Raw genomic sequence first — 25,710 nt, forward strand, 5'->3', positions numbered from 1 at the left:
CATGATGTTGATTGACTCTCCACTCAGTTCACATATCAGTGGTACTTTCTCACATATGTCCAGGACATATGTATATACATTGCCTAATTATCCATGAGTTACAAGGTCTTCTGTGAATCCATTAGTTAAACATTAGATTTTCGGTAATAACTGTCTTGTGCAAAACTCATTCTCATATATTTAATGCCTGCTATTCAGTATATGCATTTTAGTATTGATATACTATTGGGAACTATTTATTACAATACTTTTTTCCCTTCATTATAGCATTTATTATGTGTATTCTCTAAATGTTTCTTGATCCATAGAAGAACGAGATCTTTATGTCTTGCTTAACTACATTCAAGAATTGGAGAAACATAACTGATAAAATCAGTGATGCTCCCCTTTATATTTAGGACATTAGATTTTGAATATTTTATGCAATAAAAGAGAAGTATATTAGAATGATTAACATGCTCCTCAGAATTAAACCAATGACAAAATATCTATAACTCTTTCAATTTTGGAACGCAATTAATATCATTCAGAATTTGTGCACATTTGTGAAATCGTATACATTTAACAGTTTACAGGAGTTGATTTGAAAGATGCCAACTATAAGTTTTTATTATATAAAGATACTTTTTTGTAAACTACTGTGCTTAAGAACATTTTGCTTTACAACACAAATGTTTTAATGTTATAATGAACTGCTTGTCTTCTAGTGCATATATGTATACTGTGTATCGTCATATTATTAAAGTGGTTTTACATGTTTTTCTTTCTTCCTTTTTGTTTTTTATTTATCTTGTAGGATGTATAAACAACCCTGAAAAGCAGACACATGCCATTAAATAAGTTTTGACAGTTACAGAGATGAATCATAACATTTACATCCTCATCGCAAAGATTTTCAACAAATGGTTGTTCCTGTTAACCACTACTTCAATTTTTAATGTAAAATTTATCTGATGTAAACCAATTTTAAATATGCTTTGTAATGAACTGCACTGTTGAACCGATCTATATTACGGGGTGTATTCTGGAATGTATTTATAGATAACTGTGTAATGAAATTGTTTAATGATCTTTAATATTACCCACCAAGCAAAGGATACCTTCTGGTTTCTTTATTATATTTCTCTGTTGGTGGATTGTGGAGTGCGCTTGCCTGACGTTGATTGCCTGTGACTGTTAGCACTCATTACCCTCATAGTCAAACACGGAAATGGTTGGGACTGCATTCTGGATGGACCAAGTACAAAGTAGGACAGCTCCAGAACACCAGTGGCGTAACAACCTCAACCATCGGGCCCAAAAGGCCCTGTTATGATGTCAGTGCCTCTGTTGGAGCAGGGAGGTACCATGAACAAAGTTTTACCTAGGCAATATTTTTTTTTATTTATTTCACTTGTTTATATATTGTAACGCTACCCAGGCCATATGTCACTGCATTTAATAAGCAAAATAATAACAGAGATTGGGATATCCTTACAGAGAAGAATGAAAAATATAGAACCAAAAAATATAATACACTCTGAATCCACGCAGGAGTAGCAGTGGACCTTTTGACATCACAGAAATGTAGCCACTGGCACTTAGGCCATGGTGAAGATCCAGGGACAGAATTTAGTAAGAAGGGCAGCACAGTTTATTAATTGTTCTGGGTTTTTAGCAAGAAGCATGAGTACATCCTGGGTTCCTGCAGACAGATAGGCTGACTGTATTCAATAGATATGCGAGACATTCACTATGTCTCTGCTGCTGCCCAAAACGTTGTCCAAGGCAGCAGAGATGGGGTTGAGGTGGATGGCTAAACCACCAGAAAGTCATACGAAGATAAACTTACTTGAGGCAAGTGACAGGGATGCAGAAAATCATCAGCTCTTGAATTGAGAGGTCTAAAATGGGAATGAAGAGGAAGCTTCAGAGGCTTGTATCAAAAGGACGTTCAGTCTTAAAGAAACGAATGACCATCTCTGGCTGAAAAGTAAACTGTGATACCCCTGACTGTTGCATCTACTTGCCAGGGGCTCCTGACGTGTTTGCCTTAAAGCCCGTATGGGAAGATGAAGCTTTCCTATTCGTGGTAACTGCCATCACAACAACCGAATGAGTCTGGGTGTAAGTGAGGATGGGACAGTCTTTCAGGGCCTGGCAGAGACTTCACAAGAACAGCTTTGTGCAAGGCCTTTCTTTCAGCCATCAGCCTGCATGAGATCTGGGGCTTAATATAAAGTATTGGTTGTAGTGGAGAATCTGAGCTTGCGGTTGACCCAGAGATTTCCTCAATCTCTGTCAAGTGGTCCAATGTTTCCATCAACAGAGCCTTTACAAGCACTGGTTAGAACTGCTTGGTTGGTGCCGGTACAGATATTTCTTTTTAGCAAACTACATCAGTGTCTGTATGAAGTCTGGCTATGCCGCTATCTACTATGGCCATTGTAGAAGCTTTGTAGACAAACCATAGAATGAAAAAAATTAGGTCTCGTTGGCTGTTTATTGCTCTTGCATACATTTTCTGAAATACATTACAAAATGAATAAGTAAAAACAAAAATTGAATTTTCATTGAGCAGCCAACTTCCCTGTGGCCTAAGGAGATAAAGTGATATGATCAGTGAAGAGGTTCTTGACAGTTCCAGGAAAAAGTGCCCAATATATGCTTATGAGAAGTTATAGTTATATGGATCCTTGAATAATTCCGGGCCTAGAAATGAGCTGATGGCCTGGCTTGGGAGCCGTTGCTGCTTGCGTGAGGCCTGAAGCTACTGTGCTGCCGGAGATTCGGCTGTTGGGTCAGACCGCGCTGTGGGAAGACGGAGTTAGTGTTATTTATTCTGGGCCTGTCCGAGTTGGGTGGATCCTGCCTAGACATCCCGGGTCACTCTGGTAAGTGGTGGGCTTGCGGTGGACCGGGAGATGGAGACGAGAGCCGTTGCTCCGGGCTGTGTGACGGCTGTTGTGCGGTGGGGACCTGGGGCGAGGACTTGCACCTGGCCACATCCACTTGTACTCGGCAGTCTGTTAGGCCGCGAGGATTGATGTCGTATGGGACCCGTGATTGACCTGGGGTGCACCCAGATGCGGCTGGTGTCTCGGTGGTCAGACCGGACCACAAGCAAGAGACAACGGTAGGTGCTGTGGGCTTCTGGACCCGGCCGGTCTGGGATGACATGCAGAGATTTTTCTGCAGCGACTGATGAGCTCAGGGCCCAAGTGTTGCACCCGCTTCAGAGTGGCAGCTGCTGTGGGCTGGAAGTATAGAGCTGAGAGATTTGCGCTGAGCCTTACTGTAACACCTGTGCTCATTGTGCAACCCATACATTGGCTTCAGCTATGCAGTACTACCCCGCATCCCCCCTTGCTTGAGCTCTCGGCGATCTGCTAGGTTTGTAGTGTGAGGTGACTTGGATGTGCCTTTCTCTCTCTGAACCTACATATATGGCGTGATATAGATCTGATTGGGCCCTGGGTGCTTTGTTTGATATTGGCTGTAGAGGAATTCTGGGTTGCAGCTCGCTAAACTGATGCACTGGGGGTTGGAGACTGTGACTTGGCACCAGTTAGGAGAGGTGGTGGTGCCCAGCTCGCGGAAGTGGCCGAACGAGGTTTGGCACAGCTTGTGAGTGCAGTGGCCTACCTGGCCGAACCCCCCGTTAAAAACACCATAACTGATACCTGCCACCTTAAACCTTCTTCTAAGCGCAGCAACTCAAATTTGTGTCCTCGCTTCCGGATCGCATTCCCTTGCCCCGCCACTCTCTACAATGGCAAAGGACAAGCTGCCTGGTGAGTCCTCTAAGCAAAACACAATAGACAAGTATACCGGGGCAGTGGCAGCAGGGCCTTCACTGTGTGCCCAATAGGTGCCTATGCCGGATAATGCGGCGTTATTGGCAGCGATCACGCAGTCAAGGGAAACGCTGGAGACCAAGCTAGGCGTTGTGGGCACAGATGTCATGCTGCTTCGACAAGATCTCCAAAACGCTGTGCAACGCATTGCGGAAACAGAGTCCCGAATCTCGACTGTGGAGGACACAGTGGGCACATTAAAGAAAAAAGTGACTACTCTGGAAACGCTCACGCGGGGCCTGGCAGAGCGAGTGGAAGATGCGGAAGGGTGCGCCCGGAGAAATAATCTCCGCTTTATTGGTTTTACGGGGAGATTTGGGATCCTGATCGATAACGCCCTCTCATTTGAGCCTCATGCAAAAAAAGTGGCTGGTACATGTTTTGGCCTTCTACGTGGCCTAAAACCCATTCTGGGGTTCTTTGATGCCCCTACTCGCCAACTGATTGTTTTGTTCACACCAAGCAGAAGACCATTACAATAATCTAGGCGCGATTGGACTACAGATTGAACAGTCATTAAAAGACTACAGCGGAGTTAGAATGTTGCAGGACACATTCTTTTTGCCCTACCCAAGTACTGCCACACTAATAATCTTCTTCATCGTCTTCACTAGCTGCCAATCAAACAGAGGGTTCAGTTTAAAACCCTCTGCACCACACATAAGATTCTACACGGCCAGGGTCCCCATATTTTACATGGGCTGTGCACTTCATATGCTCCTTAGCGAGCTTTGCGCTCTGCGGACCTGCATCTGGCCTGCACTCCCCGGGTGCACAGGTGTAGGGCAGGGGGGCGTTCCTTTAAGGCCCAGGCCCCTGTTCTATGGAATTCTATTTCATTGGCTGCGCGTAGTAATCAGTTTCCTGAATGCCCAACGATCCTGTGTAAGACCTGGCTTTTCTCTTCCATCTAGCTCTTCTCTCTCTGGTTACCTGTCTGCTAGCGCTGGGACACCCTGTTGCTAGGGCAGCCATGCGCTTTATAAATGGGTATAACATAACATAATATGTGAAGGAAATAGCATGGAAGACATTCTCGCCAAGTGGCTCAGGGGGTGACTCGCGCCAGATGCACTTTCCCTGTGTTACGTACTTGAGCGCTGCTGCAGAGGCTGCCACCTGGTGCCCGTCCTCGCCTAATAATTGCACGTCTCCTCAATCATAGAGACAGAGACCTTATCTTGCAACAAGCAAGAACGAAGGACTCTCTTACCTATGACTCCCAGCGCATTTTGATTTTTCCGGATTACACTAAACTGATGCTGCAGCGCCGACAGTCATTTCTTCGCATTCTTAAGCTTCAGTTCTCCATGCTGTACCCAGCTCGCCTGCGAGTGGCATACCAGTAGCGCACACACTTCTTCGAGTCCCCAGAGGAGGTATTGGCTTGAAGAAACCGTGAAGATCAAACCTCATACTCCACCCGGTTCAACTCGGACTCCTCATCTGGTGGACCTGGAAGTGGTCCCCCTGCGGCAGATGGTAAGCAGCGGCGCCAATCGTGCTCTAAGAAATGATCCAAGACTCGCAGTAAATCCCGTAAACCACTGTCAGACGACCAAGAGGAACCTACAGCTTCATAATCGATGCATCACCGAGATCTGTAACTATTTGAACCATGTGTAACTTAGATAACATACATAAGCTGGCTTTCAATGTCTAGAGAGTCCCTGATCCCTAGTCTTTACTATGTGCAGGGCGCTCGTACTGGGGATCCATTGGCTGAATGTCACCGCTGCACCCCATTGGGGGCTAGGGCCGCATCATGCCGCAACAGATTCTTCCCTGTTTGTGAGGTATTGGGGTGGGGGGATAGTTATGGAACTTGTTTGAGAATTATTGTTTTTTATCAATGCCACTATCTCTTTTTGCGTGTAATCTGGGGATTGCCTTAGCCAGTCAACTGTTTTCATTTGTCCGCATATCTCAATGTCAGTTATGATGCAGGACCCGATAGGGGCAGGGGACTTCGAGTTATAAGTTGGAATACTAATGGCCTAGTTGATAAGATCACACGAGGAGCCGTGTTGCAGCAGGCCAAGCGCTATAAAGCTGACATTTTACTCCTCCAAGAGACCTGCCTAAGGCACCTTGTCTGGGGAGGTTTGGCTATGCACAAACTTATCATGCTGGATTCACTAGAGGATCCCGTGGGGTTTCAATCCTCGTACATCCTAGTGTCCCCTTTATACATAGCAAGACATGGTCAGACTCCCAGGGTACGTTCATTGTCGTATATGGAACATTGTATGGGGAACCCGTCGTTCTAGGCAGTGTCTATGCCCCCCCTCTCCTGGACTCTGGTAGAGCGGTTGAAAACGCTCTGGACGGAGATTCCATCGGGACTGACGATAGTCAGGGGGATTAGAATGACGTTTTATGTCCGTCAAAAGACAGGTGGCGCGCCACAGTGCGAGCGACAATGACCCGAGACTACAAACTATTGCCCCTGGTTCAGGGAATGGGGAGGGTTGACTCTTGGAGGGCATTACACCCCCACCACCCATGAATACACTTTTGTTCCTGGAGTTCAAGAGTCCTTCTCTCGCCTCGATTACATTTTCCTCTCTACGGTCCATGCTCACAGGTTACTTTCTGCAGCGCGCTTGCATCAGGGCCTGTCGGACCATTCACCAGTCTCCTTGCAATTGTCCTGAGATCCTAGACGCTCCCAGTTCCAGTGGCGACTATCGCCATGGCTGCTGCAGGACGAGAAATACAGATTGCACATTTATGGGTCCCTTGCGGAATATTTTTTACATAACACGAATATGGGGGATTCTCATGTTACTCTATGGGATGTGATGGAGCCCACGCTTAGAGGGGCGGACATTGTGCCGCGATAAATTGTTGCAGATTGCCTGCGTGTTCCAAGGTGAGTAACTGGGCTTCAGAGACGAGGAGGGGCACACCATACGCAGGCAGCTGCTGAATACGCAGCAGTTGTATGCCAGCGAGCTCTTGGATGAGGCTCGGCTTTGCTGGCTTGCTACCCAAAGCCAGATTTACCAGTGAGGAGATAAATCCAGTGCCTTGTTACATCGCCTGTGTCAGCAGACGCTGTGCCCCCAGACCCTCTAGAGTATACAGGGTACAGATTGGACAATTCCTACGGACCAGTCACTTATTGCTGATTGTCTTGCTTCATACTTTGCAGACTCATATGCTCCTCATGAGACCATTCCTGCAGAACTCGTCCAGAAATTCATTGAAGATCTTCACCCTTGTGCTTTATCTGATGATGTGCGTGAGACATTGGACGCCCCATTAGCGATGGAGGAATTGCTAACCGTGCTGCTAGATATGCGGGCGGGAAAGGCATCTGGTCCAAATGGCTTCCCATGTGAGTTTTTTCAGAAATGCGATCCACAATTGCTGAATCCCTATCTGGCGGCTCTCGAAACAGCCGCGGAGGGCGGGGTCCTTCTGCCGGATTGGAGACATGCAGAGATTGTTGTTTTCTGAAAGCTGGGTCTACCCCCGGAGCAATACTCGTCATATCACCCGATATCTTTACTCAATGTAGAGGCTAAACTCTTGGCCAAGGTGATCGCCAACCGCCTGGTTCCTCATAGCACAGATCTGTTCATCCAGATCAGGCAGGCTTTATGCCTGGCCGGGCTACACGGTATAATATCAGATGCGCACACAACACTATAGCTGCCATTGACCGCCATGAGGGCCCGGCCGCACTCCTCCTTGCAGACATAGATAAGGCTTTTGATTCCTTTAGTTGGACTTACCATTTCGCCTTGCTCGGCCGCCTAAATATTGGTTCCCGCCTATTGAACCTTATCCGTCTGTTATATACAGACATAACGGCATCGGTCCAGGTGGCTGATTCAGCTTCAAGACACTTCACCATCGGGCGAGGAACACGCCAGGGATGTCCCCTCCCCCATATCTCTTTGCGTTGGCCATGGAGCCGCTGGCGGCATGGATAAGAATAGATGCGCATGTACGTGGCTTTGAGTGGGCACCGGGGGTCTCCGACCGCAAAGCATTGTATGCGGATGATTTACTATTATTCCTCACGAATCCTGATCGGACCGGCCCGTGCCTTCTCAGAATCATGAAGATTTTTGTTGAAACATCCGGCTTATATATAAATCGAGGTAAGTCCTGTCTGTGGCTGCTGCAGGCGGTGATCGATTGGGCTAATGGTCGTGGAAAGTGGTAGTGGTCCCAAACGGTTGCAAATATTTAGGAGTATTCCTCTGGACATCCCCGACTACAGCATGGGACAGGAATTTGGCCCCCTTGTGGACGCCACCATCCGACGCGAGTGTGGTCCCATATGCCGCTTTCTATATTTCGCAGATCCGCCATCTTCAAAACGATTTCTCTGCCCCAACTTCTATGCCAACTCCAGAATCACCCATACTCAATACAACCGACGTGGTTTCGCCAGTTAAATACCATTTTGGGCAATTTCCATTGGGGGGGCGGTGCGACATGAGTGGCCCTGAGGACTTGTTTTCAATCCACGTATTCAGGTGGGGTAGCCACCCCAGATGTCCACGCATACTACATCCCGTCCTCAGTGATTGGTGGTATGGCGATCGGAGGGACCCAGAATATGCTGTGTAGCGTTGGCTGTTTGAGGATAATGCCCTACACACTGTCCTCTACTCTGCGGTACTGCTAAGGGAGCTGCCACCCGTGACCAGTACGATCTTCAAGATTTGGAAATCTGCACGTCGTACGATGGGTTGTTGGGGAAGCTCACAAGAGAAACTCCTTTGTGGAGAAATGGACAGCTTCCTCAGCTGGCGCGGCTGCCTGGCTTTCGGGGTTGGGAGGCTAGCGGGATAGATACGGTAGGCGCGGCCATGCGTGGTCGAAACTTAAAGTCCTTCCAAGAAAACCAGATGGAGTACACTATGCCCCGCTCCCAATTCTATCGGTATCTTCAGTTTAGGCATGCCTTCATCCCATATCTACCACAACAAACAGATATACCCGAATTAAACCCTGTTGAGGCAAAGGTCTTAATGGGTGAGCTGGGAGACCATAAAATAACCAAAATCTATTGTACACTTATTAACAATACACCTACAACACTACATAAAACTAGAGATGCATGGCAGCACGACCTGGGTTCTCTAGATGAAGATGATTGGGTGGAGGCTCTGGAATCCCCGCGCAGCGCAGTGATAGCGGCCCGTTTGCAACTTATCCAGTTTAAGTAACTGCATAGAGCTTACTATACTAGACACAGACTGTGGCGCGCTGGCTTGATTGCATCCCCACATTGCTTGCGGTATGGGTCTATGGAGGGTACCTTTCTACATACAATGTGGGCATGGCCAAAGCTAATGAGGTTTTGGAGAGGAGTGATCATATGCCTGTCTGAGGTTCTGGGGTGGGAGGTGCCATTTTCTCCATGGCTGGCCATGCTGCATATTACAGAGGGTCTGGGTGGCAACAGGTACAAGCGCCACTTATTGTTTCTTGGCCTCACTTTGGCAAAGAGAGACATCGCCAGGGCGTGGAAGGATGAATCCCCACCGTTGGTGGGGGTCTGGAAGAAGGGCTTATATTTCAGTATGGGCCTGGAAATCCCAGCCTTTGAGGTGAGAGTATACCCTCAGAGGCATTTTAAAATCTGGGAAAGAAGTACAGATTAAAGAGGGTTGTATCTGGAACCTCCTCATCCCACATCTACTGTCGAAGAACAACTGACATGATTGTACTGAACTGGAACTTAAACATCATAAATATTAGCTATGCTTAAGGGTGGCTAGGACTCCCCCCCCATATATAAGACTTCTCATGCAGATATAGTGTGGCACTGTTGTTTGTTTTTCTAAAGCGTTATTTAGCAACTTATTATATTATCGTTCATAAAGGAAATATCATTGAAAATGTTGATATCATTATATGTAACCATGTATACATATTGCTGGTGCCCTTTGAGGCATCAACCTTGTCTTGGCTGTCAACAATAAAATTATATTGTGAAAAAAACAAATGTGGCTGTGGGTCTAATTTTGGTATGCTTTCTGCCTTAATCTCACCAGGTCTCTGGTCCTGCTACCTCATTTTGTTCAAGGGGAACCTCAAGGTACAGTTTGCCCTTCACCATCCTTCTCTTGCTGCCACTTTGGCAGAGGGCCCACACTGTGACTTGACTTCTTGTGTCACAAGGCCCCTTTGCACTATGGACTGTCTGATGCCTGTGGGTGGACTTCTTACCCACTATCACCAGCTCCTCCGCCTTCCTACTTTCTTTAGGTTTGATCCTCATTGACTTCATCCTGTGTGTGGCCTTCGGTACCACTGGTGGGAAGGCCACCCCTCTTTATCTGTCCATTCCCTCTCCAGTTGGTAGCAGCTGAAGGGCCACCCCTCTGCTCCGGCACTTTGCCAATATGGCCGCAGAGTGTCTTTGACAGGTCACACTAACTAACTAACTTGCTACAACTCAAACTTCCCAGTGAAAAAACATCACCTCCAGGTAGATGGATGAGGCTCTGACCATCTCTCAAAAAGGGTTGGGGGCCCGGGGTGACCATGAAACTGCCCTGGAGTACCTACAGATGCTTATAGACTCGACAGAGGTACCCTAGAAACACTCATCACTCCATGTGCACCTGACCACACCCCTGGTAGTAGCTTCTAAACAAAAAACCTTCGCTCGAAAACATGGGGTAGGTTAATGTTGTAATCCAAGGATATAATGTTAATTGCTCAGATGCATTATTTTGCTGAGTGCTATAGACTAAGTGGCCAGTGCAATTAATAGTATTTAATTTTCTCTAAAACAGTCATTTCAACTTTTGAGTAGATACGTCAACAGCTAAGGTAGGTGGAAACTCATTTTACCTAAAGTTGGGAAAAGATGCAGTCATGTTAGGGCCCTCATTTGGTTTTCTTGTTTCTCACTTCCTTAACCACCAGGATTAGTATAACATTGTAAAGGTTAATGGGTAAAGAAACTTGTCTAATTGACTTATCAAGAAGGAAGCTGAGTAAAAAAAAATACACAGCCAGTTTGTGGGGTGCATGATCTGCACAATGCTGACAGCCACCTAAAGCTGAGAGGTCACAGGAGAAGAGTCCTGGGTTTTACCCATATGCGTTTCCATCAGGTTTTTCAACAATAAGCCACTGAAAATCAGCATGGGTGCAAATAGATGGTTGAACCAATTCATCTTGCGTGTCTTTATCCACAGTGAATAATGAGGATGTATAGAAAATAAACCAGTAGGCATCAGCAAAAAGAATCTTCCTAAAGAAAATGGCCAACGTTTCTTGGAATTAGTTAATCTAGGGCACTCCACAGAAAGGAAGAAGGAAAGTGTGGAGTGACACTAAACTGTATGAACCAACATCAAAAGTGGTGTTTTGGGAACTGGTGTTGAAATGAGAAAACATGGAGCTACTACTTCCAGGAGAATACAGGTGGTCAAACAAAATCACCTGACAACAGGATTCGGCATACTATTTTAGAGTTATTGCGATTAGAAAATTGCAATGTCAGTGAGGATATCATGTCAAAATATTCAAACAAACCTCTGTGAGATGTTTTTTTCCTATTTACAGAAACAAGAAATTCTAGACGAATTACAAAAAATCTAATACTGAACTTTAGTAAGTTATTTTTACAACCCTTCTAATAACTTGTAAACACAGGTAATAATAAGAGAAAGAGAGTTTTAAAAATTATGTTTTGAGATACCTGCAATATTCGTTCATCATCCTGCTCCAACCAGAAATAAGCAAATGGAGATGGTCTCCAATAATAGGGACCAATGTTCAAAAGTTCAGTTTTAGCATCATAAATGTTAATCATCTGAAAAAAACAAATGTAATAGAGTAAACTGTTAGATTAGATGTTGAACACATGATTATTAGCTTATCTAGCATACATTATTAGCTTATATAGCATACATTATGTAAGGAAGTCAAATGTATTTGTCCATGAACTATCAAGCTCATGTTTGTATTTAGAATGTGTGAGAGCTTATAAGGCTAACATTCACATCATTGTGTATGAAGATTTTTTAAATATCTTTTGACTGTCCTTTCGCAAATACACATGTTCTGGAAATGGGACATGGTCCTATACCATTTGTATTTATGCATTTAACTAACTAGGTGACTAGTTATCCATGTTGCACAACATTGTATCTTCTCATGGCATAACCTCCTCCACCATGGAACCTCAAAATACTGCAACCTCCCTGTCCACCGTTGTTCCAGAACAAAGCATTTATAAAGCACACTTGTGGAATCTATATATAGATGTTTCAGTGTGGAAGTGATGATAACTCGTCCCACCACATAGCTGTAACTACCATTCATATCCCATTCATCACCTATATTTCTTCTGCTGCTCTGGCACAGGTCTGTTATGAGCTGCTGGAACACTATTTCCTGCTGACCCAAATACTTTTTTTTAAACTGTGACGACAACCCCTGCCATTCCTCTGATGCCTAAGAATGCCTTCTTTACAGATTATAGCTTCTTCTTTCTCTTCTCAAAAGAGTTGTGCATACTCCAGAGAAGAATTAGGATTGAGACCCTCTGCATAACACGTTATCCTTCTACCTGACTCTTGTCCGAATCTGTTCTCTGCCTTTACTATCCCTGAGGTTAATGATAATTGTAGGCCTTCCTCTTTTTCCTCCGGGCACAAGGTTCTTGAACTCAATGCTACAACACACATTTTCTCCTAGTTAGAGATACTTCTTTATCAAGGCGTATTGCTAATTTTTTCAGTCTATCAAAATCTTTGTGGTCCAAGCCTTTAAAGTCTGGTCAAAATACAAGAATATGCACACAAGTAACTCCTATTTGATTTTCTAACTGCTTCCTGCTGTTTTTTGAGAACTTTCTTTCCTTCATCAGTGCTGAATTCTCCATTTGATTTCCCTAACTTAATGTAACAGGAAATAACAGATTATAGCTTTAGAGCTAAGACTGACTTCCATTGTGGTATTGTGGGCCTCAGCTTAACATAGACATTTGGCGTATTCTGTTTTGCGTGAGCCCCTTCAAGTTTTTATTCACTTTTGCAACATCTCTCCAATCATGCATTTGGAAGGTTATGAATGTTTGGAAGCTCCATATCTGTTTAATATTAAGATGGGTGTCATAGTTTTTGGCAGTGTGTTGTGGATCTGCCAGACTTTTGGATCAATTTTTCAGCTCACTGGAGCAGGGGAGACTCAGCAGCCATTAGGCAAAGAAGGACAGACTAGGCAGCATCACTGATGTACTCAATACCTTTGAATACCAATAAACATTTAGATCTGATCAGGTTTTGAGCGAGTTCCACTGTACGTCGGAGGGTGGAGTACATTTCAGGTTTGTTTAGGCCAAGTACTTATTCCAACTTGTCTTATGGGTAAAATAGCCCCAGAAAGGAAAGGCCATCTTGTCCCAAGCCATGCTCCTGCTGTATAATTTTTTTTAGCCCAGATTTAGTAACAGTTCAAGCAACACAGCATAGCAGGCCATGTTGCTGCGCTGAGCTACATTGCGTGAAGGGGAGAGAGCTAAACTGCTCCATATTTACAAAGACAAGGTGCTATTTGTAGGAAAGTGACCCTTTTTGCATGGCTTACCCCCTCTTTTTGCTTAATTCTGGTGCACTTCGACTGAATGTGCACTGGGTTCCTGCCAACCATGTTCCCAGTGCCTGTGTTCTTTCCCTGAACTGTACCTTTCTTTCCACCATTGGCACACTTCTGGCCACATATGAGCCCCTTGGCACCACTGGTACCTTTTACAAGGGCATTGTGATTGGTAAGGGGTCTCTTAGGGTGGCATAATACATGTTGCAGCCCTTAGAGACCATCACAAACACATGCACACTGCCACTGCATGTTTTGTTGCAGCTAAAAGTTAGGAGTCGACCTGGCGCAAATCCGTGTGTGCCAGGCCTGTCAGGACTGCAAGAGGCATAGGTAAGTCACCCCCAAAGTAGGTCTGCACTGTACCCCTTGTGAAGGCATAACTGCATGAGCAGGTATGCCCATTAGTTTCAAAGTCCATTCTTATACATTATAAGTGAATAGTGAAGGCATAGTAAGTGCATGGCCTGGAAGCTTGTCAATAAGAGTTCCACAGCTTCATGATGGCTTCACCAAATCACAAGATGTTTGGTACCAAACATCTCAGATTAACGAGCCCACACTCTTGCCAGTGATGGATTAATTAATAAATGCACTAAGAGGTGGCCTCTGAAAACCTACCAAACCACTAGTGTGTGGTTGACCCGGTTGCACTAGTCTGCCACTTCCAGATATGTTTCTGACCCCGTAAGGTGGGAGCCTTGTGCTCTTGTGGGTCAGAAACAAAGCCTGCTTTGGTGAAGGTGCCTCACACCTACCTCCAAGCAGAAACGGCATTCAAGGGCAGTGAGCCTCAAAGGCTTCCTGCCCTTTGTTATGCTAGCCAGGGCCTCTCCAGCTAGTGGAGATGCCCACCCCTCTGACCAAACACCACTTCTGGCTGGAAAATTAGTAAGCAGGAGATGTGGGTCCCCTCGCAGCCAGGTGTCCTGAGCTGAAGTGACCGCCTCCTTTCAAATTCCTCCATATTGTTTTTAAAGATTTCAGCCAATAGTAATAGGGGTATGCCCCCTTCCCAAAGGGTGTGGACAAACAAAGGGATAAGTTGCCCTTAAGGTAAGTAACCCATTGGCTACTATCTCCCAGCACCTGTAACACCCCAAATTGAGTATTTAGGGGTACCCCTGAACATTAATCCTTAGTGCCTGACAACCTACGAAGGAAGAGGACAAAGAAGGGATGAGCAGTAGCCAGTAGCAGCCTGTATGCAGCCTTCCAGATGCTGCAAAAAATGACAACTCGTTTTGCAGCCCAGCAGCCTCTAAAACCCTCTGGAAGGACTGCTGCCTTCAACAAAGACAAGAACTACTGAGAACAGAGGCCCTGTTCTGAGGAAATATGAATTTTGTGATCAGTTATGTCCCCTATCGTAGACCCCAACGGCTCCATGTGCATGCTATAAGTACATGTATGTTCCCTCCAGTTCCAGTTTTGAAGATGCAAATACATGTGCGTCCACCGTCAACATGTCCTCTTTCAGATCCACCATGAATGGGTCAGATATTCCATTCCTAAGTATGAAAGGCCACCGACTTTAATTGGTTCACTTTCCACATTTTACAGATTCAGGCGAGTAGGCCCTGAATCCTGCCATCAAGCCTTTCCTGCCTTCTGCCTCTGAAAGCTCCAGTCCGAGCCTGCATCTGTATCCATGAACTTTGTCCTACTCCCTGCGCGGCTAACGGTGCCTGATCCAGCCTGTTGCCTGCCACAAACTGTATTTCACCTTCAAGATTATCTGCTCCGCTCCTCATCTGACGCATTCCTGTCTAGTAGTTTAGGTAAACATTCCTCCAGCTACCGTGCAAGGGGCCAGGCCTCACTGTCCTCGTGCAAGTAATTCATAGCCCCTGTTACCATGGAAGATTCCTGCCCCCTCGCATCTCATGTAGACACTTAGACGCTCGTACACGCACTAACAGTCAGTATAGAATAGATTCCGTCCGAGAGACCTTTCCTTTTGGATAATACAGTTCTTTAAACATAAGATATTAGATATGATTTGGGATTAGGTTGACATGACCCCTCAGACTTCTGTCTCCACATGTAGAGCTAAATGTCAAGTCCCCTTCACCCTCTAGTTGCACGTCAATCACACGTCATGCGGCTGCGCACGCATCTCTGCCAAATATTTCTGCTGATATTGCAGGATTCTCTTATGGATCCACCCACTTGTGACATCATGTATAATGACGTTTTCTAAGTTACGCCTATATGTCCGCCTTTTTGGTTACGTATGCATATTTTATCTCTCTTATCAACTGTTACGCCTCCTGCATCTGTTTCACTATAATGCATTTCTTATAAAAGTGATTACCTGTCAATAATGTATTGCCTTCCTTCCTGAACTTTCGTGGTGATGGAATTTGAAGCCTGCAATTCGAATTGTATTTTCCTTTGTAAAGGAATAAAGCCTTTTAGAACCTCTAATACCACGGATTCTGCCTCTTATATTTACTGAGTTATTCTTACTAGATTTTACCGCATAAAAAATAGTACCGGTAATGAAATATTTACCACAGAAATTGGCGCCCGAATAGGGACACTTTCTCATCTCACGCGCCGGAGGTGCGTTGCAGGCCCGGTCTCCTGCCACAGCTGAACGGACAAAAACGCGTACCTGCAGGATTTCCTGTATCTCCCTCCGGCCAAGCGGGGGTGACTGAGGCTGCGATCAACACCCGGACGAGGCGGTGAGAAGTGCGAAGTATCCCGACCAGAGCCTAGCTGAGAGAGCAAGATCCGAGGTATACAGAGGCCCACCAGGTTCCGAAGTTCCGAGTCCAGTCGAGTCGAGTCCAGTCCGGTCCAGTTTCAGTTCAGTTCCGAGGCCTTCCGTTCCGTGCTACCCGGTGAGTACCGTTGCTGGGGAGGCAGTTAGACGTGCACATTAGGTTGTGCCGGTCAAGACGGGTTTGGGTACACAAATCCGGTCTGCACTGTTTCAGCAGTGTATCTGTACTGTTTAGCAGTATATCTAGTATGTCTTGCATATAAATAAGTATTACCTAGTGTCAGTATTATGTCAGTAACTAGTTTCCTATTAGTCATCATTATTCGTTAAATGTTAAATGTTATATGTTTTAATACGTTCTATACATTGTGGTGTGAATGACTGTTCATTATTGTGTTTATTTGTATTAAGTGTATTTAAGATTAAGTAACCAGATCTAAAAATGCCGCTCTTTTCGAAATTAAGACAGATCAAAACTAGGAAAGGGGTACTCGAAGAAGCTGTTCCCATTCCACCGAGGGACACTCCAGGGTACTTTATGTATCATAAGCATGGCCTAGATGCCGTGTTATTTCTTGATTTATGGGTGGACTACACCAAAGATTTACCAGAGAGTCAAAGATGGCCCGCAGCGGGGACCTGGGATGCAGACTGCATCATGAGAGTAGAAGAAGAATTATGGAAAAAGAAAGCCAGACAGTCACAGAAGGATGCCATCGAATTATGGCGTAAAGAATCATATAGACGTACAGAAAAAGCGCTCAGACAGGAAGAGAAAGGTAGAGAGAATTCAAATAAAGCCCGAGAAAATCTATTAATTGAGGAAGGTACCCGAGTTAAATCGGAACAAATAGATAGACAAAGAAACACTCTTATGAATGGTATGTATCCTCTTCTGGCCGAAGGGTTACCTAAGGCTACCCCGGAAATACCAAAAGACTTGACTCCTCCATTGCTCCCGATAAAAGCACATCCTAAAACAGCGAAGGACGTTTTCCTTTCCTCCTATTTAGATGACGTAGCTCCCGAGTATGCTAATACCACAACACACACACCACTTGCCGATGGTGTTCAACGTCAAGATCATCCGTCTGTATCCCCGCAACAACAAACTCCTACACCCATTCCCACGGGTCCGTCCGTTTCTACCGTTTTTCCGGCATCTACAATTTCTATCTTACGTCCAACGAATCCTTTCTTGCCCAGCACCTCAGATGGTGCTACAGGAGGTACGACAGACATGTTTGCCACACCGCCGCGAAATAAACAGACCCTTAGAGATTTAGCACTCCAACGTACACCCCAACTAGTGACATCCGACATGTTTAAAGAACATCTTGTGGATTGTAGATACGATCCAGTGCCAGGTAAACAGGACAGATTGCTAATATCATCACTACGTATACGACGAGCTACATTATATCTAATGACAATACCAGGAATGGTTGAACACCTAGACAATATATATCACTTTGTCCAAACAGGGCGAGGTCCAGAAAGTATTAACGAAGCTATGGAATACCAGAAAGTGGATGTCCAAAGACAACTACTACGTTTTTTCATAAACTGCGTGATCAGGAACCAAGACAGGCCTGGGGCAGATCATGATACCATGCAAAAACTTGCCAAATGGGGTCAGAACATATCAGAAGAAAAACATGATAAACAGGCGTGTATAATCGCCATGTATCGAAAGATCCGCAAGGAAGTAGAACGAATACATAAAGAAAGACGAGAAGCAGACAGAATTGAATCAGAGGAAGAGGAGGAGCAAGAATCAGAACAAATAGAAACAATAGCTTACGTAGGTAGAGGAAGACCCCATAATAATACTAGAGGCTTCAATGATCCGATATGTCCGATACGTCCAGAATGTAATAGACATTTTCAAACCCCTATGTTAAATACAAGGTCCCCTGAACACCTATTCCAAGCCGCTGATAAATTACTCCGAGATCGAAGGGGGTACCATATGCTCGATTCCATGGATGAACAAGAATTAGCCAGGTCAGCAGTACAATGGGCTGACAGTCCCAGCAAATACAGTGATGATGCACTAGCACACACGTTTCTGAATCTTACCCCATACGAACAGCGTTTAGCTAGTATATACAGGATTCAACACCTCCTTATATTATATAAAAGCCAACACTCCGATCCAGGACCTTTACCTGACATATTGATAGAACTACTCACGAATAAATGGAGAGGGTCAGGTACTGATTTGATTAAAGAAATTCTAGAATTTCAAAACCAGTATATAACTTTCGTGTGCCCAGAACACGTTCCAGTTCCCATTATGGGAAGAAAAATGTATCACATAGATAGACTGAATCCGTTACGCGAAGTACACCCAATCAGAGGTGAAGGTAATAACTTTACACGCGTGTTTGTGTACACGCCTATAACTAAAATTGAATTATTAGAAATGAAGAAAGTAGTACCCAGCCATGACAAGGATCCAGCAGGTTTCCACCGTGAGATAAAAGACATGTTACTCATGGGAGAGTATACCTACCCCGACATTATGAAAATACTGAAAGTGTTAATGCCTGCCGGTGTTTACGAGAAACTCAAAGAAAAGGAATGGGAGGTGGGAGACCAAAAGATAGATTGGACCGCATTAGAAAACGAAGAAAAGGCCCGAGCTGCAGGAGCAGGGCTTGGGGAAAAGACTACAGCACTACCAGGATTACTAGTGCAGGTACTGCCACGTTTATTAACTACGAAAAAAGAAGACTGGGGTGCAATTTCAGCCTGTAAACAAAAGCAAGATGAAGACACTAGTGATTTCTATTCCCGATTTGAAAAATGTTTTGGTATAAATAGTGGCATAAAAGCAAGTAGCGAGTCATATCCACATCTGTTTGTGACAAAATTAGTTGAAAATTCCCTACCGCAAGTTAAGAATAGAGTATTGAAATTTGAGAGTACCTGGCAGGGTAACACCCCGTCACAGATGTTACAGATGTTACAATATCACCACAATAGAATTAGAGAAGAACAAGAACACGAACAAAGACGTATGAAAGATACAAAAATGAAAATGCTTGTTCAGTCAGTTCCAGCTGATGGTCACCAAAAGGGTGATTCAACAGGTCCAGTTAAAGGGACATGTAACTATTGTAAACAACAAGGTCATTATATACACGATTGTCCAGTTCTGAAACATAATATCGCCACGGGTAGAACTCAGGAAAGACCACGTCCACCTAGACAGGACCAGAATCAACAACAAATTCCTCAGCATGCACAACCTAGGTCAGCTCCGCAACAATTAGCTCCGCAACAGGCAGCTCCACAACAGACCGTAGCACCACCACCAGCGCAGCCTATTGCTGCCACACAAGCGACAACGCAACAGATGTACCAGTATGCACAAGCAGACTATCCCGATTATCAGCGATACACATGAAATAGCCTAGAGAGGGAAGTTGGCTTACCCCTTATTGAGGTTCCTGTAGATCAAGAGGGACCTTATGTACATAGTGAACTATTAGGGGAAGACAGAAAGTTTTTACTTGATACAGGGGCAAGCAGAACAACTATACGACGCAGTGAAGTTCCAGGGGCACCCCTCTCAGGCTCACAAAATATTTCCCTTGGATTCTCAGGAAAACCTATAATTAATGACGTAACACAACCTCTTCCACTCACGGTTGGCCCATTGACACGTACTACAGATTTATTGCTTACTAAATCATGCCCAGAAAACTTGTTAGGTATAAAAACATTGAAAGCTATAGGAGCTATAATATGTTGTTCTCCGGAAGGAGTACGATTATTTTTACGTGATTTTAAAGGTCACTACGTGTCCAGAGACATGGATCACCGGCTGCAGAGTTTACCTACGCATTTATGGGCACAAGGCCCCACTGATGTTGGTTGCATGAACATTACACCATATCGAGTCACACTAAAAACAGGAGTAGTACTACCACGAATGCGACAATATAGGTTACCACCAGATGCTGTTGCGGCCTTACTGCAAATCATTGACGAGCTCATTGCACAAAGAGTGGTTGTCGAAACCGACTCCAATGTATGCAATTCCCCGATAATTCCGATTCTTAAAAGAACGGATCCAAAAGCACCACCAGTATATCGATTAGTTATTGATCTGCGCGAATTAAATAAATGCATTGTACCACAATATCCTGTAGTCCCAGATATCTCTTCATTACTAACTGCTATTGATTCAGAAGCAACGTTCTTCACTGTAATTGATCTCAAGAATGCTTTCTTTAGCGTCCCAATAGATCCGGAAAGTCAATATCTGTTCGGATTCAGTTTAAATGGACGAAGTTTTAAATTCACACGCGCACCTCAAGGATTTACAGAAAGTCCCAGCATCTATAGCCAAGCACTAAAACGAGAACTTGACAGTATCCACATGCCAGTCAACACTGCCTTGCTTCAATATGTCGATGATCTGCTGATCACCGCCCGAAGCGAACCTGAATGTGAAACAGCGTCACTGACGGTTTTAAAATTTCTGGCCGACAAGGGGCACAAGGTGTCCCCTTCTAAGCTGCAATTCTGTGTCCCGCGAGTTGTCTACCTTGGGCACTCGCTGTCCAAGGAGGGAAGACAGCTTACACCCGACCGCATCCAGTTAATTGCTAACATGTCACCACCCAAGACACAAAAGGAGGTACGGGCTTTTATAGGTCTCACTTCATACTGTAGGCAGTGGATCCCTCAATATGCATTTCTAGCTAAACCCCTCATCCAGTTGACAACACAGAAGGCAGCCACATCGACTGTCCTCCCTTGGACTCAAGAACACACATATGCCTTTGAAAGCTTAAAGAAAGCTTTATGCCAAGCACCTGTTTTAGCAACATCATGTTACAATAAACAGTTTACACTATTTGTTACAGAACGCGAAGGTACTGCCTTGTCAGTACTCACTCAGGAACAAGCAGGATCACACAAACCATGTGCTTATTTCTCTAGTACATTAGATCCAGTAGCTCAGGCTCTTCCTGCGTGCCTGAAATCAGTGGCAGCAACAGCTTTAGCAATCAGACAAAGCGATGCCATAGTGTTAGGACATCAATTGACAGTACAAGTACCACACGCAGTAGAGGTTCTCTTGAACCGCACACAAACACAACACTTGACTATAGCGAGACTCACCGGTTATGAATTAACATTGTTTCAACCACACATAGAAATCAGACGTTGTAATACGTTAAATCCTGCCACACTGTTGCCAGTAAACGGAACAGATCCATTAGCACATGATTGTATAGAAGTCATTACTATCACGACGAAACCCAGACAAGACTTGACAGATATCCCTTTATCAGATTCGGACCTGACATTGTATGTAGATGGTTCATGTATGAGAACAAGTACGGGAGAGTTAGTGGCCGCTTACGCAGTCACAACAGACACTGAAGTCATTGAAACAAATTGTATTAACACTTTGTCAGCTCAAGCAGCAGAGCTCATCGCTCTGACACAAGCCTGTACTCAAGCAAAAGATAAGAAAGTCAACATATACACAGATTCACGTTATGCATTCGGAGTCGTCCATGACTTCGGCGTGCTGTGGCGAGAGAGAGGTTATCTAACTTCTCATGGTGCCCACATCCAACACGGACCCCTCATTCAAGCCCTACAGTTAGTTCGAGAATTCTTCCCACGGTATGGTTTGCCACGTGTTGTCTACTCAGATAACGGCCAGCCATTCTCATCCGAACTAATGAAACATGTTTCCCTTTTGTTAGGCTACCAATGGAAATTCCACTGTGTCCGACATCCCGAGGCAGCAGGTCTCGTGGAACGCCATAATCAAACTCTGAAAATTAGATTGTCCAAAATATGTAGAGAAAAAGGTGTCGATTGGATAGTAGCCTTACCAGTTGCACTCTTTTACATGAGAATGGTAGCACATTCTCGAACAGGGCTATCCCCGTACGAGGTGATCTTCGGTAGATCACCAAATATGTGGGGGACGCCTATACCTCGCAAAATCACTGATGTTGACTGTAATATGCTGACAGATTACCTGGCTTCCTTGATGTCTGCACTACAATCTTGTCGTTCACAGGTAGCTGCAGCTTTTCCCGATAACACTGAGGTGAAGCCCCATGACGTGGTTCCAGGTGATCTGGTCCTAGTGCGGAATTTCGACCGGAAGACCCAACTGGAGCCTAGGTGGAAATCGCCAAAACTTGTTCTACTAGCAACAAGGACAGCCGTGAAGATCGAGGGACGTAAAGGGTGGTTGCACTCGAGTCATATCAAGAAATTTTATGGACTACCGTCCAGTGTGAACACTCAGCCCTGCATTTCCTCACAGACAGACTCAAAGCTCCCCTTGGTTGAACCCACGAAAACGGAACTTTATAAACTGAAATTAAGGTCTAGCAAGTCAGACAATTTGATTGTTTAAGTCCTCTCCAAGGTGAATCGGTTGAATTTGTCTCTGACATGTATCCTCTAGACCGGAATAGAGAAAGAAATCAACAGATGCAGCTTAAAAAGCATGCGTATTGTAAATCACTTCGTAGTCATTGCACAGTAACACTATTAATTTTGTTTTTTCTAAGTTTTCTGATCATTATAACTAGTATATTACTTCGTATGTATTACCCTATTTCTAAACGTGCTTATAATGTTACTGCTGAACATTCTTTTAGTGAATTACCTCCGCATGAGTTGTCCTATAGATTTGCGCTGCGCAACAACACATTCATTAGTATGTTACATCATTCCCATCAGACCAGCAATGCTACAAATTGTTGGATATGTGGCCGACTCCCTCCCTATCAGAACTATAAGGGAGTTTTGCCCCTCTTTCCATATCCGTTCACACACAATGGCTCCTGTGGAGCATGGTTTAGTTTGATTAATTCCCTAGATTCAAATTCCGCAGTTTATCAAGACAACTGGGTATGGGGAAACCTGAACCTAGTTTTGCTTAAAGTCTGCTACCCTAACAAGGAGGGACTTCCCAAAAGAACAGGAACTGATCTAGAAAATGAAGTATATGGATTAGGTAATTTTACACTTAACCTCATGATCCTGAATGTTGAATCCGAAGCCACACCAATCTTGCCCGCTATGTCAGTATTCCCAGTTAAAGGGGAATTATGTGTAAGAAAGAATGGTTCCATACACATGGGCCATAGTAAATGCACCACTGTAATAAAATTCAGTGATCAAGGCAAATCTACATTTAGGGCTTCCCGTCATTCCTACTTCATATGTGGCCAGACCGCATATATACGTCTACCTCTAGACTGGGATGGTACCTGTTACATAGCATTCCTTCTGCCACCTGTTTTCCTAGCTCCTCCTGATTATCACAGAAATACCCATTTAGTACACAATAGACAGCAGAGAGATCTCCCGATTGTCGATTACACTGAAACGGCATGGGAGCAATACACAGATTTCAATAAAGGTTTCTTTCCTTATATAGGAACAGTCACTAATAGTAAACTGATTCGTAGATTAACTAGAACCCTTGAAGCAGTAGTAAACGAGACTACTTCCGCCTTAGGCAATTTAACAGAAGAGCAGTCTGCTATGCGGATTGTTGTGCTTCAAAATCGTCTTGTCCTTGACGTCATCCTAGCCGATAGGGGCGGAGCTTGTAGGGTCATCGGATCAAGTTGCTGCATTTTCATACCAGAAAATTCACCGTCAGTATATAAAGCCATAACCCGCCTTCATAAGATTATAAGCCAGATACACCAGAGTCCAGGCACCTGGACTTGGTCCGGTTGGTTCTGGAGCGTGTTGTCCGCCTGGGGATGGAGGATCCTATCCTTCCTAGGTATTGGCTTTCTCATACTATTCAGTTGCTGCTTATGTCTACAATGTGGGCCAGCGATTTGTGGCCTGTGTGCCACATCGTGTATCCCACCTCCAAGTTTTCGTTCAAAATCCCGGAAGAAGAAAGAAGAACAAATGATGCTATATGAACAGATCGATGGATTGATGAAGATCGATATCTCCTGAGGGTCCGTAGGGGACAAGGAGGGAATGAGGAAATATGAATTTTGTGATCAGTTATGTCCCCTATCGTAGACCCCAACGGCTCCATGTGCATGCTATAAGTACATGTATGTTCCCTCCAGTTCCAGTTTTGAAGACGCAAATACATGTGCGTCCACCGTCAACATGTCCTCTTTCAGATCCACCATGAATGGGTCAGATATTCCATTCCTAAGTATGAAAGGCCACCGACTTTATGTGGTTCACTTTCCACATTTTACAGATTCAGGCGAGTAGGCCCTGAATCCTGCCATCAAGCCTTTCCTGCCTTCTGCCTCTGAAAGCTCCAGTCCGAGCCTGCATCTGTATCCATGAACTTTGTCCTACTCCCTGCGCGGCTAACGGTGCCTGATCCAGCCTGTTGCCTGCCACAAACTGTATTTCACCTTCAAGATTATCTGCTCCGCTCCTCATCTGACGCATTCCTGTCTAGTAGTTTAGGTAAACATTCCTCCAGCTACCGTGCAAGGGGCCAGGCCTCACTGTCCTCGTGCAAGTAATTCATAGCCCCTGTTACCATGGAAGATTCCTGCCCCCTCGCATCTCATGTAGACACTTAGACGCTCGTACACGCACTAACAGTCAGTATAGAATAGATTCCGTCCGAGAGACCTTTCCTTTTGGATAATACAGTTCTTTAAACATAAGATATTAGATATGATTTGGGATTAGGTTGACATGACCCCTCAGACTTCTGTCTCCACATGTAGAGCTAAATGTCAAGTCCCCTTCACCCTCTAGTTGCACGTCAATCACACGTCATGCGGCTGCGCACGCATCTCTGCCAAATATTTCTGCTGATATTGCAGGATTCTCTTATGGATCCACCCACTTGTGACATCATGTATAATGACGTTTTCTAAGTTACGCCTATATGTCCGCCTTTTTGGTTACGTATGCATATTTTATCTCTCTTATCAACTGTTACGCCTCCTGCATCTGTTTCACTATAATGCATTTCTTATAAAAGTGATTACCTGTCAATAATGTATTGCCTTCCTTCCTGAACTTTCGTGGTGATGGAATTTGAAGCCTGCAATTCGAATTGTATTTTCCTTTGTAAAGGAATAAAGCCTTTTAGAACCTCTAATACCACGGATTCTGCCTCTTATATTTACTGAGTTATTCTTACTAGATTTTACCGCATAAAAAATAGTACCGGTAATGAAATATTTACCACAGTTCAATGAATACACTACAAGAAAGGCCTCTGTAACCTGTGGAAGCGCGAAAACCCCGCTTCCGGATCCTCCACTGCACCAGATGCCTCCGGCCAAGTCCAAGTAGCCCACTAATCCCAACGAGGTCCCACAGTGATCCAGCTCCTGAGTCCATAGTGGGTTGACCCCTCCTAGACTCAACGACGACGCCTGCAGCCTCATCACGACAGGCCCCCGTGACCCCGACCGCTCCGGTATGGGTTTTCTGTCATCCAAAGACACCCCTGCATCTGCAGCCCCCAGGCCTTGGGGAGCCCAACCAATGGTGTCCAGGTGATCCTCAACACCCAAACGTACCAGCTAAGCCTTCGTTCAGCTT

The 25,710-nt window shown here is 44.8% G+C and overlaps 1 protein-coding gene across 1 annotated transcript in view; it reads right to left on the reverse strand.

Annotated features, from left to right (window-relative positions):
• The window catches only part of NTAN1 (N-terminal asparagine amidase), a 297,100-nt gene that overhangs the window by 55,991 nt on the left and 215,399 nt on the right, over nucleotides 1-25,710 (reverse strand). Inside the window, exon 9 of the mRNA XM_085632065.1 lies at nucleotides 11,521-11,634. Coding sequence (XP_085488191.1) covers nucleotides 11,521-11,634 — 114 coding nt within the window. The remainder of the gene's footprint in view (nucleotides 1-11,520; nucleotides 11,635-25,710) is intronic.

The sequence above is a fragment of the Triturus cristatus genome, chromosome 10 (assembly GCF_964204655.1).
Source record: "Triturus cristatus chromosome 10, aTriCri1.1, whole genome shotgun sequence".
Classification (NCBI taxonomy): domain Eukaryota; kingdom Metazoa; phylum Chordata; class Amphibia; order Caudata; family Salamandridae; genus Triturus; species Triturus cristatus.